This window comes from Mixophyes fleayi, chromosome 4 (assembly GCF_038048845.1).
Source record: "Mixophyes fleayi isolate aMixFle1 chromosome 4, aMixFle1.hap1, whole genome shotgun sequence".
Taxonomy (NCBI): Eukaryota; Metazoa; Chordata; class Amphibia; order Anura; family Limnodynastidae; genus Mixophyes; species Mixophyes fleayi.
This window is the reverse complement of record NC_134405.1, coordinates 210,983,196-210,996,971: the sequence shown is the minus strand read 5'-3', so window position 1 is coordinate 210,996,971 and position 13,776 is coordinate 210,983,196. Positions and strand designations below refer to the sequence as shown.

The window sequence follows — 13,776 nt, the reverse complement described above, 5'->3', positions numbered from 1 at the left end:
GCTATGTCTGCCGCACAGAGACGGACGTCTGCTTCTGTTGCCGAGCGCCCGGTTGCCAGGCAACCGGGCATACGTCCGGGTCGGCGGTCACTCGTTCCATTGCTAGGCAACGGAACGCTTCCCAATAATTCCGGCGGTGGTGTTTAGCGTCACCACCGCCAATGATTGGACTACAGGTGTATAAAAGCCTCACTCTGGCACATGGTGAGTGCCAGAGTATTAGGTCCCATCCTAGCTCCAGCGTTCCTGTGTACCGTTCTCTAGCGCTTCCTGTGTATTACCCGGCTTGTTACTGACTACTCCTGTTCTGTGCTCCCTGTGAACTTGACCTCGGCTTGATTGAATACTTCCTCCTGTGCTTCCTCCTGTGCTTCTGACCCCGACCCGGCTACCCTGACTACGGCTTTGGATTTCCCCTGTGGCATCTCCTGATTTCTCGGTTTGGACCCGGCCTGTACGACACCGCTTTCATCTACTGCTTCACTGGTTATTCCCTCTGAGGACCGCGACCTGCGTGTCTCCCGCAGCTAAGACCACACTCCCTTGTGGGGGTCCCTGGTGAAGACCAGGAACACGTTAGACTCCGCGCCTCTTTGGTGAGTAGTGCAAAAACCAGTAAGCAAATACCCCAGTCTGTGACAATGCTGCTGTTTTCCCCAGGGCTCTGTCGGTTCTGTAATACAGAACCTGCAAATCAATTTTGCTAACCAACTTTAACAGAGGATGTGTGTGAGTGGGATAACTCATCACAAGCCACAGTTCTCTGTGGTTTTACCGATATTGTGGTTCTGAAGTTTTAACTATATCACAAAATGCAAAGTCATAGATATCTGCCAATGAAACTTTCACTGTGCTTGCTAAATATTGCTGCTACAAAAATACCAATTCCGATAACACTCAAGCAATGTATAATGATTTTAGACATAAGTGTTTTGTCACCCACAGCAGAAAGTGAGTGAAACACCATCAATATTTCTAAAAATTACCTTCTCTAGCTATTTTACACAATTTGGGTGCACAACTCTTTGCCGTTTTCCCATTGTATCCATGGATGTATGAAGACAGACACTCCACATACCTAATCACATACAAAGGTTTGCGGCTCAGTTTTTCTTCATGGTCAAAATTGATTACTCCCTAGTTGAGCACCACCTGTACTCCTAGTTGGTTGTCCCTCTGAAAACTCTGAGTACAACTAATTTACATATTTTGACTATAGCCTTTATCTAATCTGTACCATCTTACAAAGCTCCCCCTTTTAATTTTTGGATCCATAGCAAATTTATCAGCAAAATACACTGAGCCTTGTACTGATTGAAACTCCTTGAGAATGGCAGCTTTTGAGAAGTGTCATTTATCTGCAGTGGTGGGTATGAATTTCTCACTTACAGTTCTGCTGGTTGGGGATTGGGAGTTTCACCAGTAAAATAATAATTTTGGCTGGGAATTTGCTTTAATAATTTCTCAAAACTCAAGTATACACAAAGGCTATTTAAAGATACTTTGTGCACATGTAAATGAGAAGAGTATTAAGAGTCTTATGTTTTCTTCATGCAAGTTATATGTTAGTTATTTATTGCTTTGGCAGCTCAGCTTTGCAGATGAAAACATTAAGGTATTATGACTTGTGCTAATCTTTCTAATACAGCGGATATTAGCAAAGCTCTTTTAGCAAAACGGAAGAGGTTGGAAATATACACAAAAGCATCTCTGAAAACCAGTAACCAGAAAATTGAACATGTTTGGAAAACACAACAAGATCAGAGGTGAGATGTTCAAAATATAAAATGGGCCAGTGTTTTCTAAAATGTAATATTTTAGTAATTAATATTGTATTAAATATCACATAATTAATTTGACATTATTAGGGTACCCAATATAAATATTTATATGATTTTTAAGCGACAAATTTAGAGCATGATTGTCATATATAATTGTTATATATGCACTCTGTAAATGTGTTAAGCTGTAATGCTGTTATATTAATTTATATTCTAAATGGATGTGATTACAGACAGAAGATGAGCAATGAATATTCTCAGCAGTTCCTGGCATTATTTCAGCAATGGGAAGTTGATATACAAAAAGCAGAAGAGCAAGAGGAAAAAATAACAGTTAGTATAATGTGTTTTTTAAAATATCTCATAAATGCTCTGCTATCCATCCTATTCTCAAAAACTGTATACTGTAAAGTGATAAGAATTGGTGGTAAGTATTGCTTCCTCACTGAGTTGGGACCAACGTAAATATTTTCTGTAAAGCGCTGTCTAATTAGTAGCCACTGTATAAATAAAGAATAATACATTTTAAAAAAAAATTGTTCATCCAGAGCAGTGTAGTGGGGTAAACCTTTGCTATATGTTAAGTTGTGTGCATGCTACAAACACTGTGGTCCTACACCTAAAAGTTGAAGCTTAGTTTCCTTAACCCCAGTATCTGTAGATGAAATCCACACCCTTCTATCCTCACCCCTCTCCACCTACCCATTTGACCTCATCCCCTCTCTCCTCCTCTGCTCCCTTTCTCTAGATGCCTGCTCCCACCTTGCCTATCTCCTCAACCTATTCCACTCCACTGGTACCTTTCCATTCTCTTTTAAACAAGCTCTCCTATTCCCTCATATTAAAAAAAAAAAAAAAAGTCCCTTGACCCTGCCTCTCTTTCATTACCGCCCAATCTCCCTCATTCCTTTTGCCTCCAAACGTTTAGAACGGGTTGTCTACAACCATCTCACTTCATTTCTCTCATCTCACTCCCTCCTTAACTCACTCCAATTCGGTTTTCCCTCCTTCCACTCTACCGAAACTACCCTCACTAAGGTCACTAACAACATTCTCTTCACTAAATCTAAAGGACACTACTACCTTCGTATCCTTCAAAACCTCTCTGCTTCCATCAAAACCCTTGACCGCTCAGTCCTTTTGCAAACTCTCCAATATATAGGCTTCTTTAACACTGTCCTCTCCTTTTTTTCTGCTTACCTCACCAACTGCTCCTTTTCAGTCGCTACTCTTAACTCCTTCTCCACCACTTCCCTTTCCCTTAACTGTTGAAGTTCACCAAGGATCCGTTCTTGGCCCCTTGCTCTTTTCTCTCTACACCTCCTCCCCTGGTGACCTCATCAGCTCCTTTGGCCTCCAGTACCACCTGTATGCTGATGACACTCAAATCTTTCCAATCTTGTGTGTCCTGCTGTCTTTCGTCATCTCATCTTGGATGTCCCAGTGCTTTCTTAAAACTTAATATTTGTAAAACTGAAATAATCGTCCCCCCAGCCCCCAGTCTCTCTCTTTCTGTTATAACAATACCCTCCTTTTTGTCCCACAAGTTTGCTGCCTGTCAGCCATCCTTGGCTGCTCCCTCTTATTCAAACCTCACATTCAGTCCCTCCCCATATCCTGCCAAGATATCCTCTTATTTACTTCCTTGCAATCTCACCCTGGCTACTGCTGCTGCCCACTTTATTTTTTTTCTCCCACTGCTCTATCTCTGCCATCGCTACATTGGCTACCTGTAGCCTACAGAATTAAATTTAAACTCATCACTCTCACCTACAAAGCTCTCAATCAATCTTCCCGCCTGCATCTCCAAACTCCTCTCTATCCACACTTCTTGCCACCCCCTCAGCTCTGCCATTAACTGCCATTTCACTACCCCCTCCCACTTCCACCTCCAGGGCTTCGGTCAGGCTGCTCCCCACCTGTGGAATGATCTCCTATGCCCTATCAAGTTAGCCTCTACTCTCCAAGGCTTGAAGCGTGCTCTTAAAACTCATTTCTTTATTCAAGCCTTTCAGCACTCCTCCTAACTCCTTCATCTTGACTATCACCTGCTCTCCCCCATCTGTACCACCCTATTAATGTCTTCCCCTTTCCTTTAGGATGTAAGCTCTCAGAAGCAAGGGCCTTTTGTATTGTGTTTTCCTTCGATTTCATCAGTCTGTACCTCTTGGCCTCCACAGCCGGGTCATTCCACATCAAATCAACACAGGGTTTCAAACTGACCTTTTCAGATTGTAATGAAATTTGGTATAATAAATGCTATCATGGGTGTAAAGAAAACCCCCAAATTTTAGTATGATATCTGCACTGGTTTTGAAGATACTACATATCACTACCATTTGGTGCTGCTGCTCTGGATGGATGGGGCTACTTGATGGGTTGGAACTGCCTGAAGGCTTCATTTGTTTTTAGTATTTCCATTTCAGAAAGGGTGTACAGTCCACCTATTGGAGTTAACGGATACACCTTACACAGAACATCTAACATAGTAATCTATAAAACATCCGGCTTTATTGGGTATGAAAAAGATGGTGACGGACCAGTTGAATGGAGGAATGTCACATTCACTTCATCAATGTTTTCATCTATCTTCAGAATATATACGAACAACCATTTCTTGTTATAGACAGCAGTTACATACCCTCTGATGTCAGCAAGTGAGAGCTGATCTTACTGTACATTGGTTGGGTACTATACTGTGATAACGAAAATGCTGACAACAGTTTCCCAAACATGGTCAGCTTGCAGCTGTCATTTATGACAGACTGTTTGAAAACAAGACCTGCAACGAATGTGACAAATGAACATCCCAGCAGCACAAAATGACGTCCGTTTGAAAGGCGATACTATTATTCATGCTGTTAATGGGGTAATACAAGGAGCCTTACAATGTAGAAGCCTTGGTAAAAAAAAACCATTGTAGAGGCAGCTCCTCCTTACATTACCCCCTTAACAGCACGAATAAAAGTATCGCCCTCCAATCTGACGTAATTTTGTGCTGCCGGGATGTTCATTAGTCGCAGGTCTGTTTTTCAAACACTCAGGATTACCAGTCTGTCGGAAATTACAGCTTCATGCTGGCCATGTCGGGGAAACTGTTGTCGGCGTTTTCATAGTTGCGGTAATGACTACCACCGATACTACATTATCTTGAGGAACTGAACAATGACCCTCTTGCTCTTTTTGAAGTGTCCCACGTTGTTTTCTGCAGCTGGCAGAAACCTTTGCAACTTTTGGCATTTCAGAAAATAATTTACACATCCATTCTAAAATGGTTCTCAACCTCTTCTTATTGGAAGTATGATTAGCCTTTTTAAATGGGTTGAAACAATAAGGTACCTGTCATTTTCCTCCATCTTTATTCTTCTTTACTTCTCTAAACCAACTTAAACACCAAATACTGCATTAAACCAATTTAAACACCAACCCTTGTAAACGCTGCTCTAAACCAATTCAAACACCAAAGCAGACTCGGACTGAGCTGCCGATGAGTCGGGAAAATAATTCCCATGAGACGCTACTAAGTGGTGACAGGAGCATGTGCTGAGCTCTGATTGGAGGAGCCCATCACATGCTCCTCTGACCCGTGGAGATCAGAAGCAGCCTCATGGGCTGTGCCTTTCCTTCTCTGCCTGGCATGGTGACTGAGGCTTCTTCTTTTGAGTACAGTGTTGCTCCCAGTCTGCTGAGTCTCTCCCTCCCAGCACCACTTCTCCAAGTTCTTCCCTGCTCCCAGCACACATTCTCCCAGTCTGATACTCCGCTGTAATTAAACACTCCTCTTTTTCAAGTGTGACACAAAGGGTCCAGGGATAGGTTAGGTCTGGGTGAGCTTAAATTAGTGACCAAATGGCTTTTCTTCACTAAGTAAAGCCCACCCTAACCTGTCCCTATAAAAGGCGAGCCTATTCAACAAAATTGAAGTGTCTTTCATTGTAGTGTGTCTTTCCACAGAAGTTTACACACCTGTGCAGAAGTGGGAGCAGGTGGTCTGTAAAATCTCGTCCCCAAACACACCTGAAGAGGAATGTGCATTTCTCTCATGAAGTGAACTGGAAAAAATATTATTTTGTTGATTTTCTCAGATGTGTAGTGCCTCAATAAATACAATTTTCATGAATCACTCAAAACTTTAAGCTCTTGTAGCAGATGATCCAATCATGATCCCAAAATAAAACTTTGGTAATTTATTACCAACAGTATGAACAATTTTTGAGATGTTTTTCAAAAAATTCAAAATACAGCTTTTTGAGAAAATCAAATTATTGATTTTGAAAATTTTATATTTTTAATTTTTATTTATATATCACATGAAAGCCCATAAAAAAGTGCAACTTTAAAGGCGTATAACTTCAAAACCAGTGCACATATCAGCCTAAGATTTGGGGGTTTTCTTTACATACATGGCAGCATTTATTAAAGCAAATTTAATTGAAATTAAAAAAATGGAAGCAGAAATTTTTCTAAAATTGTATTGATTTAATGTGGAATGACCCAGCCCAGCTAGGCCTTTGTTACATTGGGCATTACTCACTGTCCTGTAAATAATTTGATCTGCATTACCATGTTGTTTGTGTATTTTTTGTTTAATCAGTATGTTTGGTCTTTGTATTATTTTGTTTTTCATGTATTATGTAATGTGTTATGGATCATTTCTGTCTGTTTAGTGTGTACTACTGTATATGTTTTTTTTTTTTTTTTTTAAACTCTATTTGAAGAGGAAACAACAGGAATAGTACATACAACATTTTTGACAAGAAAAATCTTAATAATCAAGGTGTTTCCTCTAAGTTTTAAACTTTTATATCGGTGGGGAGGGTGTAAAGGGAAGGGAGGGAGGGGGGTAGAAAGGCACAAATATTGTCAACAATATAGCTAATAAATAGATAGGCACGCAAACTTGGAACATTGCTAGGAAAAGCTGGGACACATAGTTACAATGGCTTTCCCGAAAGAGAAGTAGCATACAAACATTACTCACCAGCAGCGTACCATATACAGCCTGGGGGGGTCCAGAGGCGGCCCAAAAGCTATGTTCCAACTGCCGGAGGAGGAGCTGTATTGGATAGGCAGCAACGGCTTTCTAGTAAGTACCACGGGGCCCACACCTTATCGAAATTATATGATTTATCATGGAGGTAGTACATTATACTCTCCATGCTTGCGACATGTCCTATGTACGACCGTAACTCCTGCATAAAGGGAGCCCTAGGGTCTTTCCAGTGCGTTGCTATTAGGGATTTTACTGTATATGTTTTAGATGGTGCTGCAGACCTTTTGTGGGGCCTTAGAAATAAAACATAATAGTAATTGTTTCTGTGGAATGCTGGGGAAATGGTGCATATTGTTAGCCTTTGGGCGGATGTTTTGGTTCCACCTTGTTGAGTTGTGGTGTGTCTAATGTGGATTGTTATGATCCTCTGGTCTGGGTCTGTTAAGGTCTTCAGAGAAAAGTGGTAGGCACAAGTCCCAGTATTTCTGTTGCGGTGGTTAAATACAAAGTTAAAACAGATGAATGCTCAATGACTGTAAAAAAATAAAATAAATAAAACTGATCCCCCACCACCACATTTTCCCTTCACTACAGAGGTTTATAGCTCCATCATACCGCTATATTCATAAGGAATAATATCTATTCTTTTAGGAATTTAAAAATGGTGATTGATTTGTGAGTGTTGACACCCTTACACACCCAGTATCCCACCCCCAGCACATGTATGGATGCACAAAACACAAATATAAATGCTGTAAGCTGATGAAACAAGAATCAGCCTATCATCATAAATTCAGGCCTAAGAAGTCTTTCCACAAATTCCTTCAATCGCAGTGGAACATTATGAAAAGCAGAGGTCAGGCAAAATATACTTAACCCATAGCCTCCAAAGATTTTGTTTTGAATTTATAAGTTGCACTACAAAACGGACAAAATCTAATCGTTCGTGCTTACAACACCTTTCTCCTATGCACCAATAAAAAAAACGGAGGGGGGAAGGGGAAAGAAAGGATGCCACACAGAAAATGGAGGGAGAAGAGAAAGGATACCACACAGAAAACAGACGGGGGTGGGGGGGCGGGGAGAAAAGATGTCACACAGAATGGCATAATATGATTTATGGGCTCTATGGTGGCTTAATAACAATTGGGGGCACGTACTAAGGCTTGAGGAAAGGGGGAGGGTGTTAATATAATGTGGGAGGTAGGCTATTAATTTAATGGTGGAGTTAAGGTGGGGGCTAATTATTTAATTGGTGCTATTTTATTTGTGGGGTGATGTGGCTTAATTTAATTTAATATTGGGCCCTAGCAATTTAAGAAGGGGAGATTGGACCTTTAATTTAATGCTGGGGTGGTTTGGGGACTATTAATTGAAAGTCGGGCTGTTTGGGAAAAAAATAACGTCTATTTATTAAATGTGAATATGAATTATGTAATAGCAGTGATGGTTGCAGGAAATAGGTATAGTTATTAAACGTAAATGCTATTTAATTTATTGCTGGGGTTGTTTGGAGGGAGGGAAATAGGTTTAGTTATCAGCAGCAGCAGCCATTTAAATTAAAGGTGAATACTAATATTTTAATGTTGGGGCTGGAGGGAGGCCTAATTATAAAACATGTGTTGTACTGATTAAACACCTGGGCTGATTGAAGTTTTCTAAATTACATTTTACAAGTTTTCTAAATTACATTTTTTTTCCAAATAGGTCCTCCAACATTCCAGGATCCAGACAAGCAGCAGCTAAAGACATCAGGGGGTAAATGTATCAAGCTAAGAGTTTTTCGGCGAGTTTGAAAAGTGAAGATGTTGCCTATAGCAACCACATTCTAGCTATCATTTTGTAGAATGTACTAAATAAATGATAGCTAGAATCTGATAGTTTTTCAAACCCATCGAAAAACTCTCAGCTTGATACATTTACCCCTAGGAGTCACAGGTGGTGAAAGTGACAAGAAGAGGTAGGAGAGAGCAGGAAAGTCTGCCAACTGTCCTGAATCTGGTGGAGAAGTTCCGAATTTTGGCGACTGTCTCGTTTTGTGAGATTTGGCAAGGACAATTGGGAGGTATGTCCCGCTTCACATTGTACTGCTTGTGAAGGCAGAGCTGCGTGCAACTAACAGTAGTGCACACAGTATTGCCTTTTGTCTAACATTTGTCTAAAATGATAACCATGTTACATAATAGGGACCCCCTGCCTTAAATACCCCGGGCCCCCCAAACGTTAATCCAGCTCTGGTTAGTAGGAGAGAGCGGATAGTTGCTCCCAGTCCCTGGAGAGGACACAGCCGGCAGAGCAAGCAGGGAGCTCTAAGTCTCACAAGATTTGGTAATCTTGTGAGACTAAGAGCTTCCCTGCTCACTCTACAGGAAGTTCCCACCCTTATAGATGTCAGCAGCACCAGAAGCATAGATAAGTACAATGGGCTGGGGATGGCGTGATGTGGCTGGGAGGGTGTGATAAATGTAATGTTTTATTATAATGTATGAATCAATGCCCCATGTCGGCCACATCCACAACACAATGTGGTTACGCCCTTTTCGGCAGCACCGCGCAGCGGCGGCACACAGTTTCTTTCCTGCTGGAACTGAGGTGGGCCTGTGCACTTTAAATGCCAGGGCTGATTTTTAGTCCCAGTCTGGTCCTGATGGGGGATGTGTGGCTGTTTACAGACACTGTTGCCGCAGGAGCTGAGTATAGTAGCTGAACCCATTTAATAAATTCAATCCCCAACCCAAACCTGTGTAATACTTAACATAAGTATGCCCATTTGACCCGAGTCGAAGGCCTTAGCAGCATCCAAAGACACCACCACTGCCCCCTTCCTCTGCTTCTTGAGGCAACTGGATGTAGCTCTAAAGGGGATGTACTTGTATATTTGAAATAGTGGATTTACCAGGTATAAACCCTGTTTGGTCAGGATGAACTATCTCGAAGATGACGGGATTCAGTGTGGAGTCCCCAGGACAGCCGCACCGCAGATCTCACATGGCCAGATCCCCGCCAAAATTGAGCACCCGATCCAACAATAGGTGTAGGCCCATGCGTGCAGGGAAGCCGTAATGCCGGTACGGAGCAAATAATATAAAAAATGACCGGTCAATAGAGGCTCCTATGGGCAGAGTGTGTCTGTTTGTTGTTTGGTAGGTAGTCTGGGCAGCGGGAACCAGCAAAATAAGGATTTAACATGAATGGTGGAGGAGAGTAGGAGAAAGACATTCTACTCCATGCTATCCTAAGCCACGCCCCCGATCATAGGCCTATATTAATAGATTCTAGAGCCTAGCGTAAATTTAAACCCATTATGTTGGCTAGAATGCAGTTTAGACCACATAAAATCTGATTGCTAGTGGGCAACACTGGGGGAGGGGGGGAATTCAATTCCCCTGAGAATACCGCCGCGCTAAGTCTTTTACCGTTAATGCAGTAATTTTAACTCCTTTTGCACCCAGAACAGCCTAAATTCTTTGTGGCATGGCTTCAACAAGGTGCTGGAGAAATTCCTTAGAGATTCTGGTCCATGTTGATATGATGACATCACGCAGTTGCTAGAAATTTGTCAGCTGCAGCTTCATGCTGTGACTCTCAATCCACCACATCCCACATGTATTCTATTGGACTGAGATCTTGTAACTGTGGAGGCCTTTGGAGTCAGAGCCGTAACGACGGCGGTGCGACCGCCCCGGGCGCAAGCCCAAGGGGGCGCAGCTGCCCAACACCCAAGCAACAATCGATTCCTCAATACCTGGAATAGCTTGGCGCTTCTGCCCGCAGTGGAATGCATGTGTGTTCCACCGAAAGCAGGAAGTTCGGCATTTGAATGCCGAACTTCCTGCTTGGTCCACTGCGGGCAGAAGCGCTAAGCTATTCCAGATATGCTTTTGGCAAATTTTATAGATGACACCGAGGATTTACCTCGTGAGCGCGGTCAGCGCTGTGCAATAGAACGGGGATCCCTGCACCGTTAATTAGATTAAGGACACCGCTGGACTCCAATCATACTGCTGGACTATTTGAGGTTGGTTTTTAGTCTGCTATTGGACCCTATTTTTCCTCCAATATATAGCCACTTGTTTGGACCAAAAGGACATACTATCTTTACACAAGGTTATTTGCAGCAGCCTCTTATGCCCCGATACAATTGGACCCCCGGACTTTGTTGTGTGGAATATAAGCACTGGTCGCTATGTTTATGTTTTTGCACTATATTGAATGACCATTCCTTTTATTTATTTGGATGTATTAATAAATGTTATTGTTTTAATCCATGTTACAATCGCAACATCATTACCATTTGAAGTCTTCAATATTTTTATTTACTACTAGATAATTGAGCGCAATTGCTTTACCTTTTTGTTATATATGACACCTACAGGATTATTTCAGTATCTTTTTGATGGCATAGTTAATTTTAACAAAATGGCAATTGGTCTCAGTTTCTAGATTCACTTTTGATTTGACCAAAATATATAGAGCCCAGATAAGCAGAAGTGTGCCGTAAAACATCACAACTGCTGTGGAGCAAGTCACGTAGCTTAGGTTGGTTGGTTAAAATAACTGCAATATGCCCTGATATAGTCATGTGTGTGACCCCAAAATGAGCTTGATTTCCCCCATAATCACATAAAAGTCAATCTGCTCATTGTGTACATGTTAGTTCTTTGCTCGGCTAGTACCACATGGAGAGGTTTTAGGCTGCCTGAATGTCTAACTTACTAAACTAAAGCTAACATTTGATTTGATGCCAAAAGCACTAGTTAAAGAGAGGTGAATGTTGTGACTTCCCCAAAAGTTGACTATCCTTTAAAATTTGCTGCACTAACTTACCTAGGTACAAAGTACTATCCCTAATTTACAGACACAATTCCAGATCTTGAACAAGTTTGTCCCTTAAGCAGCAAACATTGGCCAAATTTACAGTACAATTACTGTTATTCTGCAATGCTAACCACTGTGCCGCCCAGTAATGATAGTCTCTCTCTCTCTGTAAAGTGCTAGCCACACCCACACATTAGGTTGGCCACACCCACTTGTCAAATGCCACTCCCACTTAGATGGGGGGCGCCGGTGCCCTGTCTCGCCCAGGGCACCAAAATGTCTAGTTACGGCACCGTTTGGAGTACACTGGTCTCATTGTCATATACGTGTGATGATGTGTGCTTTGTGACATGGTGTGTTATCCTGCTGGAAGTAGCCTTCAGAACAATGGATAGACTGTGGCCATAAATGAAAGAACATGGTCAGCAACAATACTCAGGTATGCTGTGGCATTTAACAATGCTCAGGTGTTATTACGGGGCTTAATGTGTGCTAAGAAAATATTCCCAGACCATTACACTACCATGCAGTGGCGGATCCAGGAGGGAGGGCGATCCCCTAGCAGAGACTTGCTGCCGACGGCTGCACAGTATGTGCAGGTCTGCTCAGCAGTGACAGACAGGGACAGTGTGCTGCCCGGCTGCTCTGATTGTGTTTTAAACACAATCAGAGCGGCCGGACAGCACACTGTCACTGCCAAGCGGACCTGCACATAGTGTGCAGCCGCCGGCAGCCTTAGATGTTAGAAAGGGGGCGGGGCTTAAATCGCCCCGGGTACAACAGTTTTCTAGATCCGCCCCTGCTACTATTATATTGTCTATAGTTTTAGAGAACTATAACAATTACACCAAATTACAAAGACGTTTGTTGATATTTAAAAATATAATTTGATTCACCATATACAAGTGTTTTTTATTTTAATGTTTTATGGTTTCTTATAAACTTCAGATGACAAAGTCTGAAACAGTTTGTTACAGATATGGTCTGAAGAGAGCTAGTGCCCAGTCAACTTGTGTACTAGGTCATATACAGCACTTTGTACATAACTGTTCTGTATTTTTACATTGCCATAAACAAACATTCAACCTCTTGGGGGTAGAACAATTATTACAGGAGGAAATAACAGACTAATTTAACCTGCCATATAACAGTGGAGAGACAAGAGCTTAATTTAAAATTTTAAATTGCATCTCTAGCAATGAGGCCAAGAGTTTTGGAATTGATTTTAGACCACGCATTAAATCTGTTACACATTAGGGTATTCGTAGAACAACTAATTTGTTGCTATTGTATGTAATCACTCTTCCAAGCATTTTGCCAGGTTTGTACCTGTATGTATAAACTTTTGGCCAAAAGAAAGGATGCCTTAATACACTGCAGCAGCATCTAGCAACTTCCGAAAAGGGGGCCACATAGTACATATGTGTGCTCTATTATCTGGTTTGTCATGTATAGTGAAGCATTGCTTTCATCTTTGACTATGTGGGCATATTGTAGGGGAAACACTCTCCTGGAAGCACTGGAGCTTTCTTGAGAGGCCAATCTAGATCATCCCATATTAGGAAATGGAAGGACCATATGGCCAAGTCAATCTGAGCATGTCTAAGGTAAGAGAATAAATATATGGATATAATCTAGTCTGGGAAGCTGATGATCCTAGCTGTGCAGGTATAGCTGTGCATTTGGGTGCCTGAGACCTGTGGCTCAATTCGGTAGAGTAGTCTTGGAAAAGGAGCCATTAATGAGCAAGTGGTAAAAGATGTATTTGTTGGGGGTGAACACATTTTCAACACAGTGTCCTCCATCCTTGAAGTAAAAATAAAAAGTGATACCTAGCTGTTCGTCAAGGTGGAGCGCTTTGTGTGATGTCTTGAAGTCCTGTAGACAGATTTCTGTTGGGAGGTCGAACCTGGGGTCCATATGGTTGTGGGGGGAGCTGGAATCTTGATGAGGTTTTGGAGGAGAGACAACTAAGAGGGCTGCAGAAAAATGTATCAATGTTAAATGCAGTGCAAGTAGGCTTAAGTATGATAGGTAATTCAAGTCATGGAATTGGAGAGGGAAGGAGGGTGTTAAGTAAAGCAAGTTTTGAATGTAAAGTAGATGCAATTGAAAAGAAAGTGTCAAGAAAGAAAGAGTGAATAATTAGTTTCAAAATAGACAAGATTAAAGATAGAAAGGGTT

General features: G+C 41.8%; 1 protein-coding gene across 3 annotated transcripts in view; it reads left to right on the top strand.

The window, feature by feature from the left end:
* SYCP3 (synaptonemal complex protein 3) overlaps positions 1 to 13,776 on the top strand; it is a 746,653-nt gene that overhangs the window by 723,387 nt on the left and 9,490 nt on the right. For all 3 annotated transcript variants that reach the window (XM_075209286.1, XM_075209288.1, XM_075209285.1), the window contains exons 5-6: positions 1,649 to 1,766; positions 2,015 to 2,114. In XM_075209286.1, the coding sequence (XP_075065387.1) occupies positions 1,649 to 1,766; positions 2,015 to 2,114 (218 nt within the window). The remainder of the gene's footprint in view (positions 1 to 1,648; positions 1,767 to 2,014; positions 2,115 to 13,776) is intronic.